The following is a 26,154-nucleotide window of genomic DNA, read 5'->3' as shown; positions in this document are numbered from 1 at the left end:
CAAGGTTATGGGGATAGGGTAGAGGGGTGGGCCTGGGTGGGATGCTCTTTGGAGAGTCAGTGTGGACAGAATGGGTGAATAGCCTGCTTCCATGCTGTAAGGATTTTGAGTCCTAACTTAGTTTTTGACTAAGGAGAAAAGGAAAATCTTTGAACCCCAACTAAAACAAAGCAAAATATTATGAATGCTGGAATAAAAATAGAAAATGCTGGAGAAACTCAGCATCTGTGGAGAGAAAACCAAAGTTCACATTTTGAGTCTGATATTCTCTTCACAGCGACTGAGCAAAATAGTGCAGACTGGGAATCAAATGTCTGTCATGCTTAATACTACATATTTGCTGCAGTACTAACAAGTATATAGGTTTTCAACCAGTAGGCTATTTAGGAAATTTGTGTAAGCTTGTCAGAGTCATAGAAATATACAGCACGGAAACAGACCCTTTAGTCCGACTTGTGCATACCAACCAGATAGCCCAACCCAATCTAGTCCCGCCTGCCAGCACCCGGCACAGATCCCTCCAAACCCTTCCTATTCACATACCCATCCAGATGCCTTTTAAATGTTGCAATTATACTAGCCTCCATCACTTACTCTTGCAGCTCATTCCATACACTTACCACCCTCTGCATGAAAAGGTTGCCCCTTAGTTCTCTTTAATATCTTTTCCCTCTCCCCCTAAATCTGTGCCCTCTAGTTCTGGACTCCCCCACCCCAGGGAAAAAACTTTGTCTATTTATCCTATCCATATCCCACATGATTTTATAAACCTCTATAACATCACCCCTCAGCCTCTGATGTTCCAGGGAAAACAGTCCAAGCCTATTCAACCACTCCCTATAGCTCAAATCCTCCAACCCTGGCAACATCCTTGTAAATCTTGTAAAACGTGTTGTAAATTTCAAGTTTCACAACATCCTTCCGATAGGAAGGAGACCCGAATTGCATGCAGTATTCCAACAGTGGCCCAACCAATGTCCTGTACAGCTGCAACATGACCTCCCAACTCCTGTACTCAATACTCTGACCAATAAAGGAAAGCATACCAAACGCTTTCTTCACTATCTTATCCACCTGCGACTCCACTTTCAAGGAGCTACGAACCTGCACTCCAAGGTCTCTTTATTCAGCAACACTCCCTAGGACCTTACCATTAAGTGTAACCAAAAATGCAGCACCTCGTATTTATCTAAATTGAACTCCATCTGCCACTTCTCAGCCCATTGGCCCATCTGATCAAGATCTAGTTGTAATCTGAAGTATAGGGTGTAGGTTTGCTCGCTGAGCTGTAGGTTTGATATCCATGGACATGATTTCCCACGCACAAAGCTATGTTGACTATCCCTAATCAGTCCTTGCCTTTCCAAATACATGTACATCCTGTCCCTCAGGATTCCTTTCAACAACTTGCCCACCACCTATTGTCAGGCTCACTGGTCTATAGTTCCTTGGCTTGTGCTTACCAACTTTCTTAAATTGTGGAACCACATTAGCCAATCGCCAACCTTTTGGCACCTCACCTGTGACTATCAATACTACAAGTATCTCAGCAAGGAGCCCAGCAATCACTTCCCTAGCTTCCCACAGAGGTCTAGGATACACCTGATCAGGTCCTGGGGATTTATCCACGCTTATGCGTTTCAAGACATCCAACACTTCGTCCTCTGTAATATGGACATTTTTCAAGATGTCACCATCTGTTTCCCTACATTTTATATCTCCCTAGTATCTCCCCCATCTCCTGCAGCTCCACACAAAGGCAGTTGTATGCGAATATTTAAGTCATCTCTATCTCTGGATCCTTTTTATAAAATCATGACCGGAATTCTGCAAAATATTTACTGTGAAACCGTTGTTCAGACCCAAATCGCTACAACTTAATTGACAGTGAGTATGTTGTTGGTACATGCTGATACTCTTTGATCCATAAATTACTGTTGGATTTGTATGTATCAACATGTATGCGAATGTCTTTCCTAACGTTCGAGTTGAGAATTAGACATTTTCATGAATCTTCATACGAAGTTTGGAATTGTTATTCCTTATGCTAAGGTTTTTAAAAGCATGTTTCTGCATTAAAATTTTCAAACTTTAAAATTGTGATGTGAAAGAAAATAGAATTAATGCAGTTTTCTTGACAATGTTTGTGATTTTACTGATGAAATGTATTAATTTTAAAAGACATAATTTCTTACACAGGCATCTGTTCCAGAGAACATAGAAGAGTCTGGTTTGCAGATGGTATCCTGCCAAATGGAGAAGTGGCAGACACAACAACAATGACAGGAAATTCAACAGTTGGTGTAGGCAAGCAAACACCAGATGATGTGTGCCGAATGAGTCATGTCACACAAGAATCAAAAGTGGTACTGGTAAATACCAAATTAATTCCTAGTACGCAACAAATCCAGTTATCAGTGGCAGAAACCTGTTGATTTAAAAAATGGAAAAATTGTATTTTCCCCTCATTTTCAGACAAAACATTCAAATAAGCATTTATATAACAAGATTTTAAAATGTTTTAAAAATCTTCAGTTAAAGTAAGTCCTTTCTCCAATTTGCAGCCTTCATCTTCTAGTGCAGGAGATAAAATACATTCTGAAGCTATAAGTCAAGTTGGTGCTTTGAGGACTGATTCAGCTTCAACAAAAACTGTTTCAGCAAGCCTCGAAAACGATATCACACCTAACCTTATTTATCGAGCAGACTATAGAGCACTGGCAACTATTGGAAAGTCTGTCGCAAAAGTCATCAGTCTTGTTCCAGATGATGAGAATGATCTCCCTCCGCTTATTGTGGCAATAGAAGGTGAAGGTATTTCATGTCGATACTTCAAAGTTTTTAAGCAAATCATATGTTGTACTTACATAAAATGAAATGAAAATTATATGTACTTAGGTTTGCTTTTTTGTAAAATGAGGACAGATTTAAAAAAAAAACTTGCCTGTCACGACTCTTAAGGATCCAGATTTGCTTTACCAATAATGAAGAATCAGATACTGACATGGAGGTGGTTGTGGTAATCATGTCTACAGCAAGGTCTCACAAACTGTAATGAAGTACAATGCCAGTTAACATATTCACTGGTCTTTGATTGTGAGAGTTTGCTAGTATGTGATTGAATGTCTTAGAATCAAAATGTTTTCTTGAGTATTAAAATTTGTTAGAAATTCCAACTTTAAGTGGTTGTACCTGATTTGAGAAATTATCTAAATAAAACAAAAAAAGTATCAGTCAGTTTGAATGTGACCTGAGCTTCATCCTTTGATGTTTTGAGAAGTCTTCATTTTTGATATTCAGATAAATAATTTGCCGCAACCACTGCAAATTGTCAGACTCTAAGTTGCTAATGTTTTATATCACTTGTAGCTGTCATTTGACTTTTTAATAAAGCAACATTGCAGTTATTGTGCTAAACTTGAGGATTCATGTTGAATGTGATAAATCTAAACTTATGTCTGCTTAGCTTAGTTGATGGAAATCATCTCTGCGTTATAAGATTGTGAGGAAAAATTTGGGTCACAAATTAGACTGGAATATCTGAACATTGAATATTCTTCAGTGTTCGTTTGTACTTTAGTTGAGACATATGTTCTAATAGAGTTCTACTTTCTCTGATTTTCTGATTGCTAAAGCTTGTATTCTAGAAGGATGTAATCAAGTGGACTAAGGGTTATCTTCGTTCAATTTTAATTTGTTTAACTTTCTACTTGCTGAGGAGGCCCAGTGGTGGTGGAGGAGCATCCATCTCAGAACCAAGCAATGCTGTTGCTGGAGGATGAAGGGTCAAATCCCTTGACGTTTGTGTTAAATGCCAATCTTCTAGTAAATGTGAAACGTGTGAACTGTAAGTATATTATTACTTTTTTAACCCCATCTCTCCTCTCTGTCTGCCTGTCGGTTGCTGCCTGGTTCTGTCTGTCTGCTTGGATCTGTTTTCTCGTGCCATCTTTTAGTTCTCCATTCTCAGGTGCTTTATTGCCTGAATAGATGATTGGCTAACTAATGGAAGACAAAGTGTTGGGATAAGGGTATTTTTGGAATGGCAGTCTGTAGTTAGCAGAGTACCACTGGGATCAAGGGTAGGTCTAGAAGTATTTTTACAACATATTAATGACTTGGATGAGGAAAGTGATTTCCTATGGCTGAGTTTGCAAATGATGCAAAATTGGGTATGAAGGCAAGTAGTGAGGATGACAAGAAGAGTGCAGAGGGATAAAGACAGGCTAAGTGAGTGGGTAAGGCTTTGGCAAATGGAATATGATGTGTGAGGGATTACTTTTCAGAGGGATTTGGGAATCCTTGTGCAAAATTACAAGTTCAGTGGGGTAATACAAAAGATAAATAAAATGTTGGTCTTTATTTCAAAAGGAATGGAGAATGAAAATAAGTCTTGCTATAACTGTGCAAGGCTGAAAATGTGTTGCTGGAAAAGCACAGCCGGTCAGGCAGCATCCAAGGAGCAGGAGAATCGACGTTTCGGGCATGAGCCCTTCTTCAGGAATGTTTTCCTGAAGAAGGGCTCATGCCCAAAATGTCGATTTCTCCTGCTCCTTGAATGCTGCCTGACCGGCTGCGCTTTTCCAGCAACACATTTTCAGCTCTGATCTCCAGCATCTGCAGTCCTCACTTTCTCCTATAACTATGCAAAGCATTGGTTAGACCAGACTGGAGTATTGTGAAAGTATTGATCCCCTTAAATAACAAAATGTGGATCATGTCAAATAATGACCAAAATTGGTAAATGGCGAAAATAGCCTCTTTATTCAGCAATAGCAGCACAAGTTCAAGAACCCTGAAATCGGTTCTTACACGAGCCCCTTTATGCACACTTCTTACATATCATTACTATAGTGGTTAATTTTTCATCTACAGTACACAAAGGTTTGAAGGGCTTCTGTCCTGGGAGACAGGAGATGGGTGAAAGATGTGCTTACTATTAGCTGTTACTTCTGATGGGATGTCTGTCTGGTCTGCTTGCATAATCAAGAGGTGTTAGTTCTTTTGTCTTTTAAATTCATTGATTCCCTATAGTGTGGAAACTGGCCATTTGGCTCAACAAGTCCATACCGACCCTCCAAAGAGTAACCCACACAGACCCATTACCCTACCCTAATACTCTACATTCACCCTTGACTAAAGCACTTCACCTACAAATCCCTGAACACTATGGGCAATTTAGCATGGCCAGTTCACTGAACATGCACATCTTTGGATTATAGGAAGAAATTGGAACACCCGAGGAAACCCATGCAGACACTGGGAGAATGTGCAAATTCCACACAGTCTTCCAAGGTTGGAAGTGAACCCGGGTCTCTGGTGCTGTGTGGCAGTAGTGCTAACCACTGAGCCACCGTGGTGGCCTACTAAATGTTCATGTTAGTAAAAATACTAGGCCTTTTTCTCTAAATAAGTTAGAAATCATAATAAAAGAATAAAGGATATTAAAGGATATTGTGGGCGGCAGGGTGGCACAGTGGTTAGCACTGCTGTCTCACAGCGCCTGAGACCCGGGTTCAATTCCCTCCTCAGACGACTGACTGTGTGGAGTTTGCACATTCTCCCCGTGTCTGCGTGAGTTTCCTTCAGGTGCTCCGGTTTCCTCCCACAGTCCAAAGATGTGCAGGTCAGGTGAATTGGCCATGCTAAATTGCCCGTAGTGTTAGGTAAGGGGTAAATGTAGGGGTATGGGTGGGTTACGCTTCGGCGGGTCGGTGTGGACTTGTTGGGCCGAAGGGCCTGTTTCCACACTGTAATGTAATCTAATCTAATCGAATCGAATCTAATCTAAACTGATTACTACAGCTGTGAGGTGAGATTTATTTACTATTTGTTGGCATGAGTTTCATCCATTCATGCAATTTCATGCAAGTGCTGTTTTGTCAGTTTCTTCAATGCATAAGGGCCCATTTAAAAGATGTTTAACAGGTAACTGATTAAAATTATGTTTCGTGGAGACTTGATGGGGATGGTATTGTTCAGTATGCTGAATGCAGTAGTGGTTTAAATTTGGATACTACAGAACTACGGTTTTCTAATTGAATGGATGAAATAGTTTTGCAGTAAATAATGGGTTAGTAAAAGGTTATGAATGAGCAGGAACCTGGTATTAATGAATATAGCGAGCTGGTGAGGTGAGTTAAAAATATATTTTTGTGAGATATTGTATTATAGGCTATATTGACGTTTGTAGGCAGTCCAGAGTCGTTTCACCAAGTTGACCTTGAGTGTGAAGGGATTGTCATATGAAGACAAGTTGAGTAATTTGGGCCTGAATTCATTGGAGTTTAGAGGAATGAGAGGTGACATTATTGAAATATATAAAACTCTTGGTGGAGGGGGAGGGGGGGGTGAAGTGGTTGTGGGGGATGGCACTGTTTGACGGGCTGAATGCTGAGAGGTTGAGTTCCTCTTGTGGAAGTGTCTTGGACCAAACGGCATGATCAGACTAAAAGGTCCTTTAGATTAGAATGGTGCTGGAAAAGCACAGCAGTTCAGGCAGCATCCTAGGATCAGTAAAATCAACATATCGGGCAAAAGCCCTTCATCAGGAATACAGGCAGAGAGCCTGAAGGGTCGAGAGATCTCTGCACCCTTCAGGCTCTCTGCCTGTATTCCTGATGAAGGGCTTTTGCCCAAAACGTCGATTTTACTGCCCCTCGGATGCTGTCTGAACTGCTGTGCTATTCCAGCACCATTCTAATCTAGACACTGGTTTCCAGCATCTGCAGTCATTGTATTTACCGAAAATGTCCTTTAGGGTAGTGATGAGAAATTCCCTCTGAGGGTAGTCAATATCTGGAATTCTTTACCCCAAAGGACTGTAGAGCTTATTTAGTGTTAAGTGCATTCAAGAGGGAGATTTTAAATCAATTGAATGTCTCCTTTGAGCATTTTATCCCATTATTCTAGCACTTCTGCTGATCCTTTCAAATTGATCGAGCCGTGCTTCAACCTTCTCCCAAGATGCCTTTCTACTTTGCTTTTCTTGGCTTGTGCATTGAACGATTGCTTTTCTTGTAACTTCATTCTCCTTTCCTGGAGACACACGTAAAATATTAAATACAAAATGGAGCATATGTTTTAACCAGCCTGGAGTGCTATTGATTTTTCAAACACCCAAATTGTTCTGAAATAGCTGTCCCTCAATATTCCTCAAACATCTCTCCTTTATCTATCTTATCCATGGTCATGGCTACAGTTTCAATCTTGCCATTTCGTGTCACTGCAGATGATCACTGATGAGTTAATCTCTGCCTATGCCCTGTAAATCTGACTAAATCCATTCCGTCTTCACTTGTGCCCGTCTAATCATTTACAAATCTGCATTACCATAATGCCAGCATTGTCCACACTTCAGTATTTTTTAAAAGAAAATCAAGATTACTTAGCACCCCTAATTATTCAGCTTTTTTTTGCATTTTCTTCTGTTTTGGTGTCAACGAACTTGGATAATATATGTCTATCTTACTTCAAATCATTCATTCAGTGTAACTAGCAAAATTACTAATAATCATAAGTCACTTCCTGCTACTCTAACATGGTTTTCCTTGCCTTAATTTTCTCCCAGTGTTTCTAGCTGACATCTGTATTGTAGTTTAGTGAGATTCTTTACTGATGACTTTTCAACATCAGTGATTTTTCTAATGCTATATTTGCAATATGTTTGTGTTTACCAGAAGTGGGATGCTAATTGATTGATAACACTGTTTTCAGATATGTTTACATTTTTCTTTCTCATCTCTGATACCTAGATGCTGCAAATAAATGCTGGTGCTTTGTATCCAATGGATTACATGGTGTGGGTCAGGCAGAAGTTGTCATTCTGTTGCTTTGTATGCCTAATGAAAATATAATTCCCAAAGACATCTTTAACTTTTTTATTGCACTTTATCAGGATGCAACTAAAGGTATGTCTGCGATGCCCCATTAATCAAAAAGTTAATTATTGCATCAAACTAGATGTTGAAAATTGGCTGTTGTCGTCTTCAGTCTAGACATTGGATTTTACATGTGTTATATTTGTAGCTAATTTGCAAAATGTAATTATTATTGAAATTGCATTGCAAAGTGTGGAAAAGTTGAAAAATTTAGTTTGAGAAATGCAGACATTCAATTTGATATAAATGAACCAAATTTGCAGGTTAAAATTTTGTGAAGAAATGTTTTCTTTCAATCATACTTCGTCTTCCTCCCCACCATATTTGTTTTCTTGATTTGGCCCTCTTCTGTGTTTCGTTAAATACAAGACTTGAAAGGTCATGGTGGATAACTGGTTTACCTAATCATGAATATCTGTATAATTGAGCTAAACTTTTCAATTTAGCTTTTCCACACTTTGCAATGCAATTTCAATAATAACTAGCTATCCATGCTAAATTGAGAACTATTCTAGGAATATTCTAAAATGTAAAGATAAATCCCAGATTCTTTTTCTCCCTCTAACTCCTTTCTGCTGACTCCTTCGCTCTCACATCCAACAAGAAGTTATATTAACGATTCAAACTCAAACGTCAGATAAAGTTGCCATAGTCCAAGAGGACCATAGGGCTGCCCTCTCATTGGAGAGAGGTGACGGGTGGTGCTTTAACCTGAAGGTCACCATTCATCCAGCAAGGGGCAGTTTTGTAAAGATGGGACCTGCATGTTAACTTTAGGCAGTATGGAAATTGGCATCAGTCTGCATTGCAAACCATCTGAGCTAACTGGCACCCCCAAACTTGGTGCAGAAAATATGATAAAGATGTTTTCAGATGATACACAAAACGGCTGTGAGGAGGAAGAACTTAGACAGGATGTTAATGATTCTTTTAATTAAACAGAAAAATGTAAATGGGACCTAATCCAGAAACATGAGAGAATGCATTTTGGGAGTTGCATCAAGACAAGGAAATAGTTTATGTGAAGAGCATACTGGGCAGTGAAAACAGTACAGCATGTGAAAACAGGAGTCAGCGTGGAACCCTGGAGCAGCTGTGCAACTGTCCACCTCAGAGACAGTGTTGATATAGAGTCGTATGGTGGAATAGAGGGAGCTTGGAATGAATATCTCTGATCATTAACGGTAGCCGATAGGTTTATAAAGTCATTACGAAGGCATATGGCATTTTTCCTTTATTAACCAAGGCAAAGATTATAAAAGCAACATACTGAAACTGAATAGAACACTTGTTAGAGTGCTGCATGGAATTTTGAACACATAAGGAAAGATGTCATTGCACAGGGGAGAATGTGGAAGAGACTTAGGACGACATTGTCAGGAGTTAAAAATTCAACTCTTGAGGAAAGTGTAGGTCGGATGGGGTGTTCTGGATGGAGTAGATTCAGAGGTGAGTTAGTTGGGTGTATAAAATTGTGACGCTTAGGTCGAGTAAATAAAGGTGATCTGTTTAATTTTGTAGGATGTGAAAACAGGGAGGATAGATTTGAAGCAATTGGTAGAAAGATTCAAGGAGCACTTAGGGTTTTTTTTGGTTGAGACCCACGGTCTTTTCTCTCCAAGCAGCTTTCTGCCCTGGCTTCAAACAGCATTCTAAGTTGAATCCCAATTGACATACAATGTGATTGTGACAAAGGTAACTATTACTCCTAAAGCTTCTTGAACTGTCTGTGGACTTTGACATGTTTGATCATTACCATCCTTCTTCAGCTTGTGCTTCCATGAGGAGGTGGAACAGTTCATCAACTTCAGTAATACCTTCCACCTTGATCTTAAGTTCACCTGGACCATCTCGCACACCTCCTTTGCCTTCCTTCCTGGACCCCTCCATCTCCGGCGAACAACTATTTCAACCCCACTGACACCCACAGCTACCTGGACTACACTTCTTCGCACACCCCTCTTGTAAAAATGAGATCCCTTACTCCCAATTCCTCCACCTCCCAGGAGGAGCAATTCCACTCCAGGACATCCCAGATGGCCTCCTATTTCCAGGATCGCAAATTTCCCTCCTACGTGATCAACAATGCCCTCCAGTGCATCTCCTCCACCTTCCACAGCTTTGCCCCTAAACCCCAAGCCTCCAACCACAACAAGGATAGAACACCTTGGTACTTATCTTCCACCCACTAATATCCAGATAAAGCACATTATCCTCTCCATTTTTGCCACCTACCATCAGACCCCCACCACCAGAGATATATATTCCACCCCCCCCTCCCCGTTCCACAGAGACCATTCCCTCTGTGACTCCTTTGTTAGGTCCATGCCTCCCCACCAATACATCCTCCACACCCAGCACCTTTGCTACCTTCCCTTCCCTCTGTCCAAGGCCCCAAAGGATCTTTTCACATAGATGTCTACAGCACGGAAACAGAGCCTTCAGTCCAACTTGTCTTTGCCGACCAGATATCCTAACCCAATCTAGTCCCACCTGCCAACATCTGGCCCATATCCCTCCAAATCCTTCCTATTCATACACTGATCCAAATGCCTCTTAAGTGTTGCAATTATATTCGCCTCCACCACTTCCTCTGGCAGCTCATTCCATACACGTACCACCCTGAGTGAAAACGTTGCCCCTTCGGTCTCTTTTATATCTTTCCCCTCTCGCCCTAAACCTATGCCCTCTATTCTGGACTCTCCCACCCAAGGGAAAAGACTTGGTCTATTTATCCAATCCATACCCCTCATGATTTTATATACCCCTATAAGGTTACCCCTCCGCCTCCAACGCTCCAGGGAAAACAGCCCTAGTCTAGTCAACCTCTCCCTACAGCTCAAATCCTCCTGGCAACAACCTTGTAAATCTTTTCTGAACCCTTTTAAGTTTCACAACATCTTTTCCAATAGAAAAGAGACCAGAATTGCACGCAATATTCCAACAGTGGTCTAACCAATGTCCTGTACAGCCGCAACATAACCTCCCAATTCCTGTACTCAATACTCTGACCAATGCAGGAAAGCATATCAAACGCCGCCTTCACTATCCTATCTACCTGCGACTCCATTTTCAAGGAGCTATGAAGCTGCTCTCCAAGGTGTCTTTGTTCAGCAACACTCCCCAGGACCTTACCATTAAGTGTATAAGTCCTGCTAAGATTTGCTTTCCCAAAATGCAGCACCTCACATTTATCTAAATTGAACTCCATCTGTCACTTCTCAGCCCATTGGCCCATCTGGTCAAGATCCCGTAGTAAACTGAGCTAACCTTCTTTGCTGTCCACTACACCTCCAATTTCGGTGTCATCTGCAAACTTACTAACTATACGTCTTATGCTCCTATTCGGAATCATTTATATAAGTGACGAAAAGTAATGGACACAGCACCGATCCTTGTGGCACTCTACTGGTCACAGGCCTCCAGTCTGAAAAACAACCCTCCACTACCACCCTCCACAACCTTTTGAGTCAGTTTTGTATGCGACTGGCTAGTTCATCCTGTATTCCATGAGATCTAACCTTGTTAACCAATATCCCATGGGGAACCTTGTCGAACGCCTTACTGAAGTCCACATAGATCACATCTACTGCTCTGTCCTCATCAATCCTCTTTGTTACTTCTTCAAAAAACTCAATCAAGTTTGAGATCTGATTTCCCGCGCATAACGCCATATTGCCTATCCCTAATCAGTCCTTGGCATTCCAAATACATGTACATCCTGTCCCTCAGGATTCCTTCCAACAACTTACCCACCACTGACGTCAGGCTCATGGTCTATAGTTCCCTGGCTTGTCCTTACCACCTTTTTTAAACAGTGGCACCACTTTAGCCAACCTCCAGTCTTCCAGCACCTCATCTGTGACTATTGATACAAATATTTCAATTAGAGGCCCAGCAATTACTTCCCTAGCTTCCCACAGAGTTCTGGGGTACACCTGATGAGGTCCTGGGGATTTATCTGCGTTTATTCGTTTCAAGACATCCAGCATTTGCTCCTCTGTAATATGGATATTTTTCAAGATGTCACCATCTATTTCCCTTCATTCTTCATCTTCCATTCCCTTTTCACAGTAAATACTGATGCAAAATACTTGTTTAGTATCTTCCCCATTTTCTGCAGCTCCACATAAAGGCCGTCTTGCTGATCTTTGTGGGGCCCCATTTTCTCCCTATTTACCCTTTTGTCTTTAATGTATTTGGAAAAGACCATGGGGATTCTCCTTAGCTCTGTTAGCCACAGCTATCTCATGTCTCCTGATTTCTCTCTTAAGTATACTCCTACTGCCTTTATACTCTTCTACAGATTCACTCTATCTATCTTGTCTATACCTGGCACATGCTTCCTTTTCCTTAACCAAACCCTCAATTTCTTTAGTCATCCAGCATTCCCTATACTTACCAGTCTTTCCTTTCACCCTAACAGGAATATACTTTCTCTGGATTCTCGTTATCTATTTCTGAAGGCTTCCCAATTTCCAGCCGTCCCTTTTACCTGCGAACCTCTTTCCCCAATTAGTTTTTCAAAGTTCTTGCGTAATACCATCAAAATTGGCCTTTCTCCAATTTAGAAGTTCAACTTTTAGATCTGATCTATCCTTTTCCGTCACTATTTTAAAACTAATAGAATTATGGTTGCTGGCCCCAAAGTGCTCCTCCACTGACACCTCAATTTACTTGCCCTGCCTTACTTCCCAGAGTAGGTCAAGTTTTGCACCTTCTCTTGTAGGTACACCCACATACTGAATCAGAAAAGTTTCTTGTATACTCTTAAAGTCCTCGCCATCTAAAACCTTAACACTATGGCAGTCCCAGTCTATGTTCGGGAAGTTAAAATCCCCTACCGTAATCACCCTATTATTCTTACAGATAATTGGGATCTCCTTTCAAATTTGTTTCTCAATTTCCCTCTTAGTATTAGGGGGTCTATAATGCAATCCCAATAAGGTGATCATTCCTTTCTTATTTCTCAGTTGTAATCAAATAACTTACTGGATGTATTTTCAGGAATATCCCCCCTCAGCACAGCTGTAATGCTATCCCTTATCAAAAATGCCAGTCCCCCTCCTCTCTTGCCTCCCTTCCTATCCTTTCTGTAGCATTTGTATTCCGGCAGAGGTTTTCCTGCACATCCATCCGCCTCATCTACTGTGTCCATTGTTCTCGACGTGGTCTCTTCTACATTGGGGAGACAGAATACCAACTTGTGTGTTTTAGGGAACATTTCTGGGACACGCACCCAACAACTCCACCACCTTGTGGTCGACCACTTCAACTCCCTCTCCCACTCCACCGAGGACATGCAAGTCCTGGGCTGCACCCACCGCCAAATCCACACCACCCAGTGACTCGAGGAAGAACTCACCTTAAACCTTGGGACCCTTTAATCACATGGCATCAATGTCGACTTCACTAGTTTTGAAATCGAACCCCCCCCACCCCACCTCATCCCAGATCCAACCCCTCCAACTCTGCACCTGTCCACCTTTCTTCCTATCCACTCCACTCTCCCCACGTCCTATCACAATCACCTGCATTTACCTATCACCTTCCCAACTACCTTTCCCCCAGCCCCACTCCCACCTTCCTATTTATCTCTCAGCCTCCTTACCGCTCCACATTGCTGACGAAGGGCTAATTCCTGAAACGTCAACTCTTCTCCTTTGATGCTACCCGACCCCATGCTGTGCTTTTCTACCGCCACACTTTTTGACTCTGACTCTCCAGCATCTACAGTTCTCACTTTTTCTCATCCTCCTTCAGCGCCTAACCCTGTTAAGTTTAATTTTGCCTAATTTTCTAATCAATCCATTCAGAGAAATTATCACATTCCTTTGAAGCAGGTGGGACTTGAACCTGTGTGTCTTAGTCCATTGAGTAGGAATACTAACACAGCACAACATGAGGACCCTAAATGATTTTCTTTTCCCCCCTCAGGAGCATCCCTTTAAGTTGTGCTTTAACCTATATTTTTCTCTAATGAACCGGTTCAGAGATGTTATTACACATTTCTGGAACAGGTGGGACTTGAACCTGAGTCTCTCAATTCAGTGTTAGGGAAACTACCATTGCACCATAAGAGCTCTTACCTAACCCCTGTTTCCAGTTGGTTAAAACTGCATTTTGCCTCAACTTGAGGCCTTCCATAACTTGTTGCCCAACTCTTAACTTACACCAAGTCACATTTTGCCATCATTGAGTTTGCTGACCAATATTGGCTTCTGTTCTAGTGATGTCTTGATTTTAAAATGCTCAGAATTGTTTTCAGATTCCTCCATGACCCTCTCCTCCCTATCTCTCTAACCTTCTCCCGCCCGTAATGCATAAACATTTGCACTTATCTAGTTTTGACCTCTTGAGCAATCTTAATTAAACCGTCATACGATTTGGTGACTGAACCTTTGATTATCTGGAAGTCAAGCTATGGAATTCCCTCCTACACTTACTACTTTTGCTTTTCGCTTTTGAGACACCCCTTAATAAGTAGTTCTCTGACCAAGCTTTGGGTCATCAGACCTCATAGTTCATATGGTTCAGTCATGTTTTGCTTTTGTAAAGCTATAAACTGCAGAAATATAAATTGTTATAAATATTGCTTACCTATGGTTCCTATGAACATATCTTGCTATTTACTCTCCCTTTTTGTCAAACAGGAAAACCTGTTGGAAATTTAGGAAATGTTACCTTCACCGAAAATTTTCTCGGCAGTCAACATCATGGAGGATTCCTATTCGTCACACCCACATTCCAACCATTGACAGAATTACTACTTCCAAGTAGTCCATTTTTGTTTGGAATCCTCATTCAGAAACTGGAAGTTCCTTGGGCAAAAGTGTTCCCTATTCGACTCATGCTAAGATTGGGTGCGGAATATAATGGTGAGTTTTTTTTTAGATTACATTACAGTGTGGAAACCGGCCCGTTGGCCCAACAAGTCCACACCGACCCGCCGAAGCGCAACACACCCATACCCCTACAGTTTACCCCTATACCTAACACCTAACACTGCGGGCAATTTAGCATGGCCAATTCACCTGACCTGCACATCTTTGGACTGTGGGAGGAAACCGGAGCACCCGGCGGAAACCCACGCAGACACGGGGAGAACGTGCAAACTCCACACAGTCGCCTGAGGCAGGAATTGAACCCAGGTCTCTGGCGCTGTGAGGCAGCAGTGCTAACCACTGTGCCACCATGCCGCCCAAGTACAAAAGGGAGGGAGGGAGTGGGCAGGAAGTACAGAAAATAGGATAGAAAGCAGATCAGCTATCAAAAGGTCGTTTCCCCTTGTGAGCAAATTCAGGTTGAAAGGGCATAATCTCACTAAGGGGTCATCCAGTTAGGACAGAGAAGAGAAGGAATCTCATCACTCAAATAATCGTGAGTTTGTGGAATTCTTTACTGCCGAAGGCTGGGTCATTAAGTATATTCTAGGCTTTGAAAGATAGATTTTTAATCAGTTAAGGAATCCATGGTTAGCGGGAAAAGGCAGCAAAGTGGTATTGAGAGCATTATCAGATGAACAATGATATTATTGAATGGCAGAGCAGACTTGACTGGTTGACTGACTTTTGCTTCCATGGGGGGAAAAAAAATCTCACACTCACTCTCCCTTTCGGGTGAGAACAAAGTTTCTTCTTTGAACTAATTGCCCTTTATCAGTGTATTTAATGTGTAATAGTTCTATCTTGTGTTGGTCACAATATGTCTGTAAATGTTGCATTTATGACACTGATCAGGAGATTTGTTTTCTTTAAGTCACCAGAGGAAAAGCATTCAAAACTGTACTTCAAATTTCAGATATCTGAAAGTAACGGTACAGATAATAGACCTATCTATAGTTATTTTCAATAACGATTCTAATGTTTTTGCCACAAAGTTGTTACTAATTGGTGCATATTTCATTTATAGTTTATCCTTGTCCTTTAATGAGTGTCCGATTCCGTAAAGCACTCTTTGGGGAAACAGGTCATACCATCATGAATTTGCTGGCAGTAAGTGTTTTGCTTTCTATCCTATTTTCTGTACTACCTCCCCACTCCCTCCCTCCCTCCCTTTTGTACTTAACCATCTATAAAGCGAAGCAAAATATATCAGTCCTATTTCGGATTTTTGCACTCCCAGAATGCAAATTATGCAAAATCAACTCTAATGGATGGACCCACTCGACTGTGAGGAATAACTGAAGTGAAATGCTCATACATTCGCCTTTGAAAGTAATCTCCTGGCAGATGTGAAATAAACAGCATAATTTCTACAGCATTTTAATAGATTGTAATGCAGTAATCCAGTACAACCCTTGGGTGATCACATTGCAGTGTATGCCTAAATATATTAACTTTCCAGAGCCACTCTAACATGCATGTGGTAATGGGTAAGTTTGTGAAAAACAATTTGGAATAAAATTGAATATTCACTTTAAAAAGATAATGGCAGTTGGAAGGGGTGTGTAAAAACAAAAACCTTCTGATAAACTTAATTGTGGTTTTTGAGGAAATAAATATATTCCGATCTTGGTTAAGGAAATGTAGTGCAGGTTGTATTGTGGATTTGCAAAACAAACAAAATACGACAGTTTTTGGTGATACTTAGATATTTTAAGGAAGTGGGGTAACCTGGGTAAGAAATTTTTTAACTGACATGCAGATCTATTGATTAGATTAGGTTCCCTACAGTATGGAAACAGGCCCTTCGGCCCAACAAGTCCACACCGACCTTCCGAAGAGCAACCCACCCTGACCCATTCCCCTACATTCACCCCTGACTAATGCACCTAACACTACGGGCAGTTTAGCATGGCCAATTCACCTAACCTGCACATCTTTGGACTGTGGGAGGAAACCGGAACACCCAGAGGAAACCCACGCAGACACTTGGAGAATGTGCAAACTCCACGCACAGTTGCCCGAGGTTGGAATTGAACCCGGGTCCCTGGCGCTGAGGCAGTAGAGGTAACCACTGAGCCATTGTGCCGTCCTTGTATAGATGTTCTTCAGAGTGTTTCTATAACTAATGGTGTACCCCTCCAGGGATTAGACAGCGTTGTATGTATTGCTTTAGAGATCATTAGGTGGATGTTATCAATATTTGTATACAGCATTACAGTTAGAAGTACGATTACTTTGAGGACTATAAGTAACTTCAGAGTGTTGTGTTATTAGAATGGGCTGGCAGTGGAGAAACTTACTGAACTGCACTGAGTCCTGGTAAGCTTTATTTGTGAAGTTATTAGATCAGGTTGGGAGGAAAGTTTATAGATATGTTCAAAATTATGAAGGGTTTTGATGAAGGCTATTTGGCTTTGATCTGAGGCTAGGAATCACAGTCAAATGTTAAAATTTTTGAGAACAATTCTCATCCAGTTGTTTTGTGCCTTCAACTTGTCTCTTTTGGGCCTATCCTATTCTTTGTTTAGAATGTAGGAGGCTGGGGCAGATCTTACAGAAATGTATAAGATTGAGAGGCATGGGTAGGGTGAATGCACTCTGTCATTTTCCCAGAGTTGGGGAGAGCATCAAGTTTAAGGTTCGAGGGGAAATAATAAAAAGGAACTTAAGGGCAACACTTTTACACAGTGGAATAGCTGCCGGCAGAAGTGGTTGAGGTGGGTGCATTAACAACATTTAAAAGGCATTTGAACAAATACATGGATATGAAAGGTTTAGAACGATATGGTACAAGTGCAGGGAAATGGGGTTAGTGTGGGTGGACATTTTGGTTGGCATAGACCAAACCAAAGGGCCTGTTTCCGTACTGTAAGTCTCTGTGGCTCTCGATGACTCTATCCTGGTGGAATAAGAATGAAACTGGCACATTGGTTGATATGATTTTGTGACTGACCGCCGGGTTTTTCCTGATTAAACTGAAGCATTTCCGTCAATGTGGAAAACTTAAGGTGACCTAAGGCTCACTGGTAATGTCCCTACTTCTGAGCTAGGAGGCCTGGGTTTGAGTCCCACATGCTCCAGTGGTGTGTCATAACATTTCTGGACGGGTTGGTTTAAAATATCTGAATATCAACTGAGCAGACCTGTCTGCCTTGTCCTGGTTTGTTGATTGACTTTACCAGTTTATTCTTTCTCTTTTTCAATTGAGTGACATGTGAACTTCAAAAATTAAGGCTATCATGTACTGTGGGACAAAAGTCTCCCTCAGAAAGAAATGTCATATTTCTGTGCTTGAGAGATATTCTGTGACTAACTTGACTGAATAAGCATTTGTAGTTATTTTACTGGTACAAAGCACGTCATTTCCAGTATCATGTTATATTGGAATTTCATCTTATAAAATCTGGGTCATTCAGTCTAGTATCATAACCATAGACAACTGATCAAGCAACTTGGTTTCAAGATAATTTTGTGTTGATTTTATTGCTCAGTATTTACGGTTGAACCTTTGTGCAAGTGTTTCTTAGTTGAATTTTTGTCATTAATTTTTATATTTTTGTCTTTTTTTTTTGCAGGATCTTCGAAGTTACCAATATACTCTGCCTACAATTGAGGGATTAGTACTACTTGTGGAGATGGGGCAAAGCACTGTTAAAATCCCTAAGCGAAGGTACAATGAGGTAAATAAGAAGAATCAAACTGAACTCTGTGTGGTGAAGACTTGTAGCGGGGAGACTTGTATAAGATGTGTGTATTGGTAATAATTTATGCCTTAGCGAGAATATTTGTTATCGACTCTTTCAAAGATTGCCTGTTCCTATTTTGCAGGTCATGAAGGTGGTGACCTCTTCCAATGAACACGTGATTACCATGGGGGCATGTTTTAGTTTGGATGCTGACTCTCACCTGGTCTGCATACAGAATGATGATAAAACTTATCAAACACAGGCAAACACTATAACTGGGAAGTCCAGGAAAGGTAGCTTGTATTTTGTTGTATTTTTGCATTAGTGGAAATTGACAGAGCACTATGAAGCGCAATGTTAAGTAATTTGTTTTCCAATGTGCTATAGTTACAGGAGCCTCTTTTGTGGTGTTTAATGGAGCCCTTAAAACAACATCAGGGTTTATCGCTAAATCCAGCATAGTGGAAGGTAAGAAAACACAGTATGATAGAAAGCTAATGTCTAGTTCAAGATGTAAGCAATATCCAGTTAGGAAATAATTTGGATTGTTGCTTCTCCGCGGCCTTTGTCTGTTTAGTTCTTCATGTCCAATTAGGATTGTGGATGGCTTAATATTAGTCTGTACCATTTATTGAGAACAATGATTTTGCTTTTAAAAAGTGCTGGAAAAGGATATAGTTAGATTATTCTTGTAAAGCGTGAGTAGATGTGAAGGAATGCATAACTTGTCTTCTATGCCCTAACTACTTGATTGATCGTGATATCTCAGAATTGTATTGGCGCAGGAGGCAGCCATTTGGCCCATCGTGTCTGCATTGGCTCACTGAATGTTTTGACTTTATCCAAACACCGGTCTTTTCCTCATTACCCCATGCATTATTTGGAGTTAAATTGTCATCCAATGGCCTTTTCTATACCTCAATTGAATTAGCTACCAACACATTTCAAAACACAGCATTCCAGACCTGAATTACTCGTTGTGTGAAAAAGATTTTTCTCCCCTTGTGTTTGACTCTTTTGCAAAGCACTTTCAATTTGTGCCGTCTAGTTGTTGATGCTTTCACGAGCAGGAATAATCTCTCCCATTCTACTTTATCCAGATTCCTCATAATTTTGAAACGGTTATCATATCTCCTCTCAAACTTGGCTTAAAAAATAAATTAGTGATATTATTAGATCCAAAGAGGAGACTTACGAAATTGCCAGAAAAAAACCAGAAAGCCTCATGATTTGGGCTTGCTTTTAAATTGAGCAGAAGAGAGTAAAAAGTTTGATCAAGAGGTAGAAAAGAATATGAAAGCTCACTTGCAGCGACTGTAGAAACTGCCTATAAGAGCTTCTATAAATATGTGAAGACAAATTAGTAAAGACGAATGTAGGTCCCTCACAGTTAAAAGTGGGGAAATTTATAACGAGGAATAAAGCAATGACCGAAAAATTGAGCTCATGCTTTGGTTCTGTCTTCGCAGTAGAGGACACGAATAATATCTCAGAAACGTTAGGAAAACAAAGGGCTAGTGAGAGAGCAGAATTGAAGGAAATCACTATTGTAAGAAAATGGTGCTGGGAACATCTGATATGGTTAAAGGCTGCCAGAAAATCACCAGAACCTGAGTATCTGCATCCCAGAGTACTTAAGGAAGTGGCCCAGGAAATATTGGTGATCATCTTCCAATATTCAGTCGACTCTAGAGCAATTCCGACAGATTGGAGGGTGACATATGTGACGCCACTTTTTTTTTAAAAATAAAGGAAGAGAAAACAACAGAGCATTACAGATTAGTTAACCTACCATCAATAGTGGGAAGAATGTTGGCGTCTAATATAAAAGGTGTGATAATGGAACATTTGGAAAGCATTAATTTGATTAGATGAAGCCAGCACAGATTTGTGGAAGGCAGATGATGCATAACATGTCCACTGGAACTTTTTGAGGATATAACTAGTAGAATAGATAAAGGGGAATCTGTAGATATAGTGTATTTGAGTTTTCAGAAGGTTTTTAATCAGGTTCCTGATAAGTGGTTAGTGGGCAAAGTTAAAGTACATGAGATGGTGGTAAAATATTAACACTGATCAAAAATTGGTTGAGAGATGGAAAACAGTGGGAATAAATGAGCCTCTTTTTCAAGTACTATGCAGTGACCATTGGGCCCGAGCACCAGCTATGCATGTTATATGTAAATGACCTGGATATGGGAACCAAATGTAACATTTCCAGATGTGTTGATTACACAAAACTGGGTGGGATTGAGAGTTGTGAAAAAGACACAAGGAGGCTTCAGGATGATTGAGAAAAGTTGAGCAATTGGGCAAACACTTGATAGATTCAGCACAGCTTGGTAAAATGTGACATGATGTAATTCTGTGTGAAAAGGAAGAGTATTATTTAAATGATGTATGGGGAAGTGTGGATGTAACAAAAGAATCTGAGTGTCCTTGTACACAGTGAACGTAGACAGGTAAAAGCAGTAAGCATTGAGACAAATGGTGTATTGGCCTTCATTGCAAAAACTTCAGAAGTTCAGAAGTAGAGTTGTCTTATTGCAGTTATACTGGCCTTGGTGAGATCTTACCTTGACTATTGTATGCAGGACTGTCCAGTGTGGAGAGATTGGTTCAACTGGGTCTGTATTAACTTGAGTTTAGAAGGATGATCGGGGATCTGATTGAAACATATAAAATTCTAACACAGCTGGATATACTGGATGCAAGGGGATGGTGTCCATGATTGGGAACTGTAAAATAAGATAGACAGTCTCAGGATATGGAAAATATAGACTTTTTTGGACTGAGGAGGAAAAATTTCTTCACTCAAGGGGATGAGCCTATGAAATTCTCTACTGCAGAGAACTATAGAGATCAATTCATTGAAGGTGTTCAAGATTGAGCTAGTTAACAGCATGGACGAGTTAGACAGAAGAATTTGTTTCTGTGCTGTAGATCTGTATGACTATGACTGTAAAATTTCGAAAATTTTAAAGGGAACAAAGAATATGGGGAGAAGACAAGAATATGGCATTAAGATAGAGGATCAGCTGTGAGCCTGTTTGATGCTGGAATAGGCTGAATGGCTGACTCCTAGTTTTTATATAATGAAACCTAGAATACCTTGATTTATTAACTACACCCTGTTTCTGACCTGCCGCTTGCTAGGATTTGTGTTCATAGCCAGGTCTCTCTGCTGCTGCACACCCTTAAGAATTGTACCTTTTATTTCATGCTTTCTCACCATGTTCTTTGTACAAAAATGTGGAGCTTTTGTGCCACTGTGATAGTGTCCCTACCTATGAGCCAGGAGGCCAGGGTTCAAGTTCCATCTGCTCTGGAGGTGTGTAATAACCTCTGTGAACAGGTTGCTTAGAACTTTTTTTGTAATCTCCTGCTTCTATTAAACCTTTTGTCACCTATTCACTGACTTCACTAACTTTTTTTCAAGTTCTAAACTGACCTCCCAGGTTTACAATTCTTCCACGTTTTCTGACGTCAGAAACTTCAAACTTGTCCCCAGTGTACCAAGACCCTTCCTTTAGCTCAGATAATATCCACTAACCATTAGTCTCTGTTCCCTATCACTCAGTCATTTTTTGTGACCATGTGCTGCTGTCCCTTTTATTCCATAACCTGTCAGTTTCTGTTGTATGGTCCTGTATCAAGTGCCTGTTGGAAGTCGATGTACATCACGTCAAAAGCCTTATCCTCATTAATCTTCTCTGATACCTCTTCAAAATAATAGCAAGCTAGTTAGATACAACTTTTCCCTTAACAAATCTATGCTGACTCTTCTGAATTAGCCAATACTTTTTCATGCGGCTGTATATTCTACCTGAAGCTTCTCTTCACTATAGTTAAATTGGTTTGTAATTGATCGGCTTATCCTTATAACTTTTTTTTAAACAAGCAAGCAATGTTTGCAATTTTCTTCTGGCAACTTTGCTGCATCGGGGAAGACTGAAAGATTGTGGTCAGTACCTTTGCAATTCCCATTCTCACTTTCTTCAATATCCTTGGATGCATCTCATCTGTTTCTGGAGGCTTTCAGCTTAAAGTATCAACAATTTATCAAACACCTTTTCCTTATCAATTTTAAACTCTTCTAGTGACAGTGTCCTCCTCAATCACCATGGCCTGGACGGAGGTAAGATTTAGGTAAAGACAGATGCAAAGCATTCATTTAACACCTCTGCCAGGTCTATTGTCTCCATGTATAAAGTTTCCTTTAGGTCCCTAATAGACCTTCTCCTCCTTTTCCTGCATAGAATCATAGCATCCCTACAGTGTGGAAACAGGCCCTTAGGCCCAACAGGTCCACACCAAACCTTAAAGTATCCCACCCAAACACATTCCCCATTACTCTACATTTACCCCTGAATAATGCACCTAACCTACACATCCTGAACACTATGGGCAATTTAGCATGGCCAATTCACCTAACCTGCACATCTTTAGATTGTGGTAGGAAACCCACGCAGACACAGGGAGAATGTGCAAACTCCACACAGACAGTTGCCCGAGGCTGGAATTGAACCCGGGTTCCTGGCACTGTGAGGCAACAATGCTAACCACTGAGCCGTTGTACAGTTCCATATTGTAATGCCTGGAGGAGACTTTGGAGTTTCCCTTTATGGTAACTGTCAGTTTTAAAAAAAAAATCATTTTCTTCTCCTTGTATTTGTTTTCCCACCTCCCTGCTAAACTGAGTGTATTCAGCTTTGTTCACCAAGCTGAGTCTGGGGTTGGCAGGTTTGCTGTCTGGGCAGAAATTGGGTTTGTACTCAGTGGAGTTCAGAGGAATGAAAGGGGATTTAATAAATTTGTCAAATTCTTCCAGGACTGGACAGATTGGATGGAGACTATCTTTCACCTGACCTGGGAAAGGGTGGTGGGGGAAAGAGAGTTAGGATCCATAGTGAGGGATCATGGTTTCAGGATATGGCATAAACTTTTTTGGACTGAGATGAGGATAAATTTGTACATGCAGAGGGTGGTGAACCTGTGGAATTCTCAACCACAGTCAGCTGTAGACATCACTAAAGGAATATAAGAAGGAAATAGATTTGTAGGAACTGCAGGTGTCGAGAAGAGAGAATGGGAGTATGGCTTTGAGATCACCCACAGTCATGTGAGGTTGGCTATAGGATGGGCCAAATGACTTCCTATTTTCTATTTTTTCATTTTTATTTAACTACCTAAGACCTATTATACGTGTTTTCTTCATTAATTTAGTTTATAAATCCTTTGTCATCAAGGAAATTGGAGATTTGTTTGACTTACCTTTCCCTTTTGAGGTAATGGCCTTGACTGTGCCCATTCCACTGTCTCATTGAAGTTAGCCTGTTTTGCAGTTGCTGTTCCTACTGCCAACTTGTGTTCCACGTGGTCCAGTTGTTTTCTTTCCTTTTGAAGTCTGCTCTCTGCCAGTTGATTTTTTTTTTCCGACTCTGGTTTGCCCACGATCATTGTCAAGTAACATCCTAAACTTTATGATACAATGACCTCCATTATTCTTCCATTTCACTTGATCTACTTGATACACCTCATTTCCAAAAATCGGGTCTAACAGTGCCTTCTTTCTTGTTGTCCTTTACATATCATTGTAGGAAATTCTCCAAACACAGTCTAGAACCACCAGTCCCTAGAATGTTTAGAATGTTAGCCTTTCACTGATTTCATGGTTCTTTTGCTTGTATTGTTGTTAGTTTGACCTGAATTTAGACTGATTCTTAAGCATTTTGGAAATTTGTTTGATTTAAATAACAATGAAACTGCATATTGTCATGACCAACAAACATAATCAGTGACTCACTAATTTAATGGCAATTAAGCTAATTTTGTTTTTATTCATAATACATGCTTTAATCTATATTATTTATTTATGTCCAAGGAAAGGGAACTTGTAAGTGAAAACTTAGAGGAGCTGGGATACAGTCTTGACCAGATCAAGATTGATGAAGATGATGTGCTAGAAATTTTGGAAAACATTAAGATTGATAAGTCCCCAGGGCTAGACCAGATTTATCTTAGGCTGCTCCGGGAAGCGAGAAAGGAGGTTGCTAAGCCGCTGGCGAGGATCTTTGCCTCCTCACTCTCCACGGGAGTCGTACTGGAGGATTGGAAGGGCACAGACTGGATGCAGAGCTGGGCTGAGAAATGGCAGATGGAGTTCAACCTGGATAAATGCGAAGTGATGCATTTTGGAAGGTCGAACTCGAATGCTGAATACAGGATTAAAAACTGGATTCTTGGCAGTGTGGAGGAACAGAGGGATCCAGGTGTGCAAGTACATAGATCCCTCAAAGTTGCCACCCAAGTGGATAGGATTGTTAAGAAAGCATATGGTATTTTGGCTTTCATTAACAGGGGTATCGTGTTTAAGAGCCGCGAGGTTTTGCTGCAGCTCTACAAGTCCCTGGTGAGACCACACTTGGAATATTGTGTCCAATTCCGGTCGCCTTACTATAGGAAAGATACAGAGGCTTTGGAGAGGGAGCAGAGAAGGTTTACCAGGATGCTGCCTGGACTGGAGGGCTTGCCTTATGAAGAAAGGTTGAGTCAGCTCAGACTGTTCTCTCTGGAGAGAAAGAGGAAGAGAGCAGACTTGATCGAGGTGTACAAAATAATGAGAGGAATAGATAGAGTCGATAGCTAGAGACATTTCCCCAGGGCAGGATTGACTGGTGCGAGAAGTCATAGTTTGAAGATTTTAGGAGGAAGGTATGAAGGAGACGTCAGAGGTAGGTTCTTGACGCAGAGAGTTGTGAATGCATGGAATGTGTTGCGAGCTGAGGTGGTGGAAGCGAAGTCGTTGGGGACATTTTAAACGACTGCTGGACATGCACATGGACAGCAGTGAGCTGAGGGGTGCGTAGGTTAAGTTACTATATTTTATGTTAGGAATAAGTCTCGGCACAATATCGTGGGCGCAAGGGCTTGTTCTTTGCTGTACTTTTCTAAGTTCTATGTCATCATTGAAACAATCCTAAGTCATCAGTATCCATAAAGACTGATCATCTATGAAGTTTGGGTATTGAGAAGTGGACCTGCACTATTTAAAGTCTGTTATCTTGCACTATACTGACCCAACTCTTAAGTGCGCTGCATCACTATCAATGCCTTACCTAAAAGTGACTATTGTTTGACTCTGTGGAGTTGCAACAAAGTTTTTTTTCTCTCCATACTGTTATACGTGACATGAGTCTCTGATCTATGACTCTGGTATAGTTATTCCATTCTCTGTCTCAGCATTTCTATTGCATGTGACTTCCAATGTTAATGTGACATCATCTTATATTATTAATGCAAGCATTCTAATTATACTTCAGATACCGTGGGTTTTAATTTTGGATCCCAGTATATTGCATTACAAGAAATTGGCAGTTAGGTTGATACTTAGAATTTTGAAATAATCTCTTGTGCTCAGACCTACTCCTGTTCTTTCTTTTATTATATCTTTCTCTTCCTCCTCTCTCCAAAAAACTTCAATTACTTTATATTTTAAGATTTTACGTAAAAGAAATTATTCACTTTTTTAAAAAAAGACCAAATAGATTCATACATCAAACATTGATTAAAAGAATCTATAAATCTCATTATTTTTCGTAACTTGTAAAAGTGAAAGCCCAAGGATGTTAATTTTAATTCTGTAGTTTAGTAGTTTAAATATGTGATTAAACTAAGAAATATCCATTAATTTTAATGCTA

General features: G+C 40.6%; 1 protein-coding gene across 6 annotated transcripts in view; it reads left to right on the top strand.

The window, feature by feature from the left end:
• Positions 1 to 26,154, top strand: part of LOC122558981 (zinc finger FYVE domain-containing protein 16-like) — a 68,901-nt gene that overhangs the window by 31,274 nt on the left and 11,473 nt on the right. For 3 of the 6 annotated variants that reach the window (XM_043708040.2, XM_043708006.2, XM_087999868.1), the window contains 9 exons: positions 2,200 to 2,372; positions 2,565 to 2,814; positions 3,719 to 3,847; positions 7,755 to 7,910; positions 14,534 to 14,758; positions 15,792 to 15,874; positions 18,343 to 18,447; positions 18,596 to 18,746; positions 18,841 to 18,921. In XM_043708040.2, coding sequence (XP_043563975.2) covers positions 2,200 to 2,372; positions 2,565 to 2,814; positions 3,719 to 3,847; positions 7,755 to 7,910; positions 14,534 to 14,758; positions 15,792 to 15,874; positions 18,343 to 18,447; positions 18,596 to 18,746; positions 18,841 to 18,921 — 1,353 coding nt within the window. The remainder of the gene's footprint in view (positions 1 to 2,199; positions 2,373 to 2,564; positions 2,815 to 3,718; positions 3,848 to 7,754; positions 7,911 to 14,533; positions 14,759 to 15,791; positions 15,875 to 18,342; positions 18,448 to 18,595; positions 18,747 to 18,840; positions 18,922 to 26,154) is intronic. The other 3 variants (XM_043708030.2, XM_043708022.2, XM_043708014.2) reach the window with 3 other exon arrangements.

Source organism: Chiloscyllium plagiosum, unplaced genomic scaffold, assembly GCF_037043375.1.
Source record: "Chiloscyllium plagiosum isolate Xiang-an unplaced genomic scaffold, Cpla_swu_hap1 HiC_scaffold_2, whole genome shotgun sequence".
In the NCBI taxonomy this organism is placed as follows: domain Eukaryota; kingdom Metazoa; phylum Chordata; class Chondrichthyes; order Orectolobiformes; family Hemiscylliidae; genus Chiloscyllium; species Chiloscyllium plagiosum.
The sequence above is the reverse complement of the archived record's forward strand: the minus strand, read 5'-3'. Positions and strand labels throughout refer to the sequence as shown.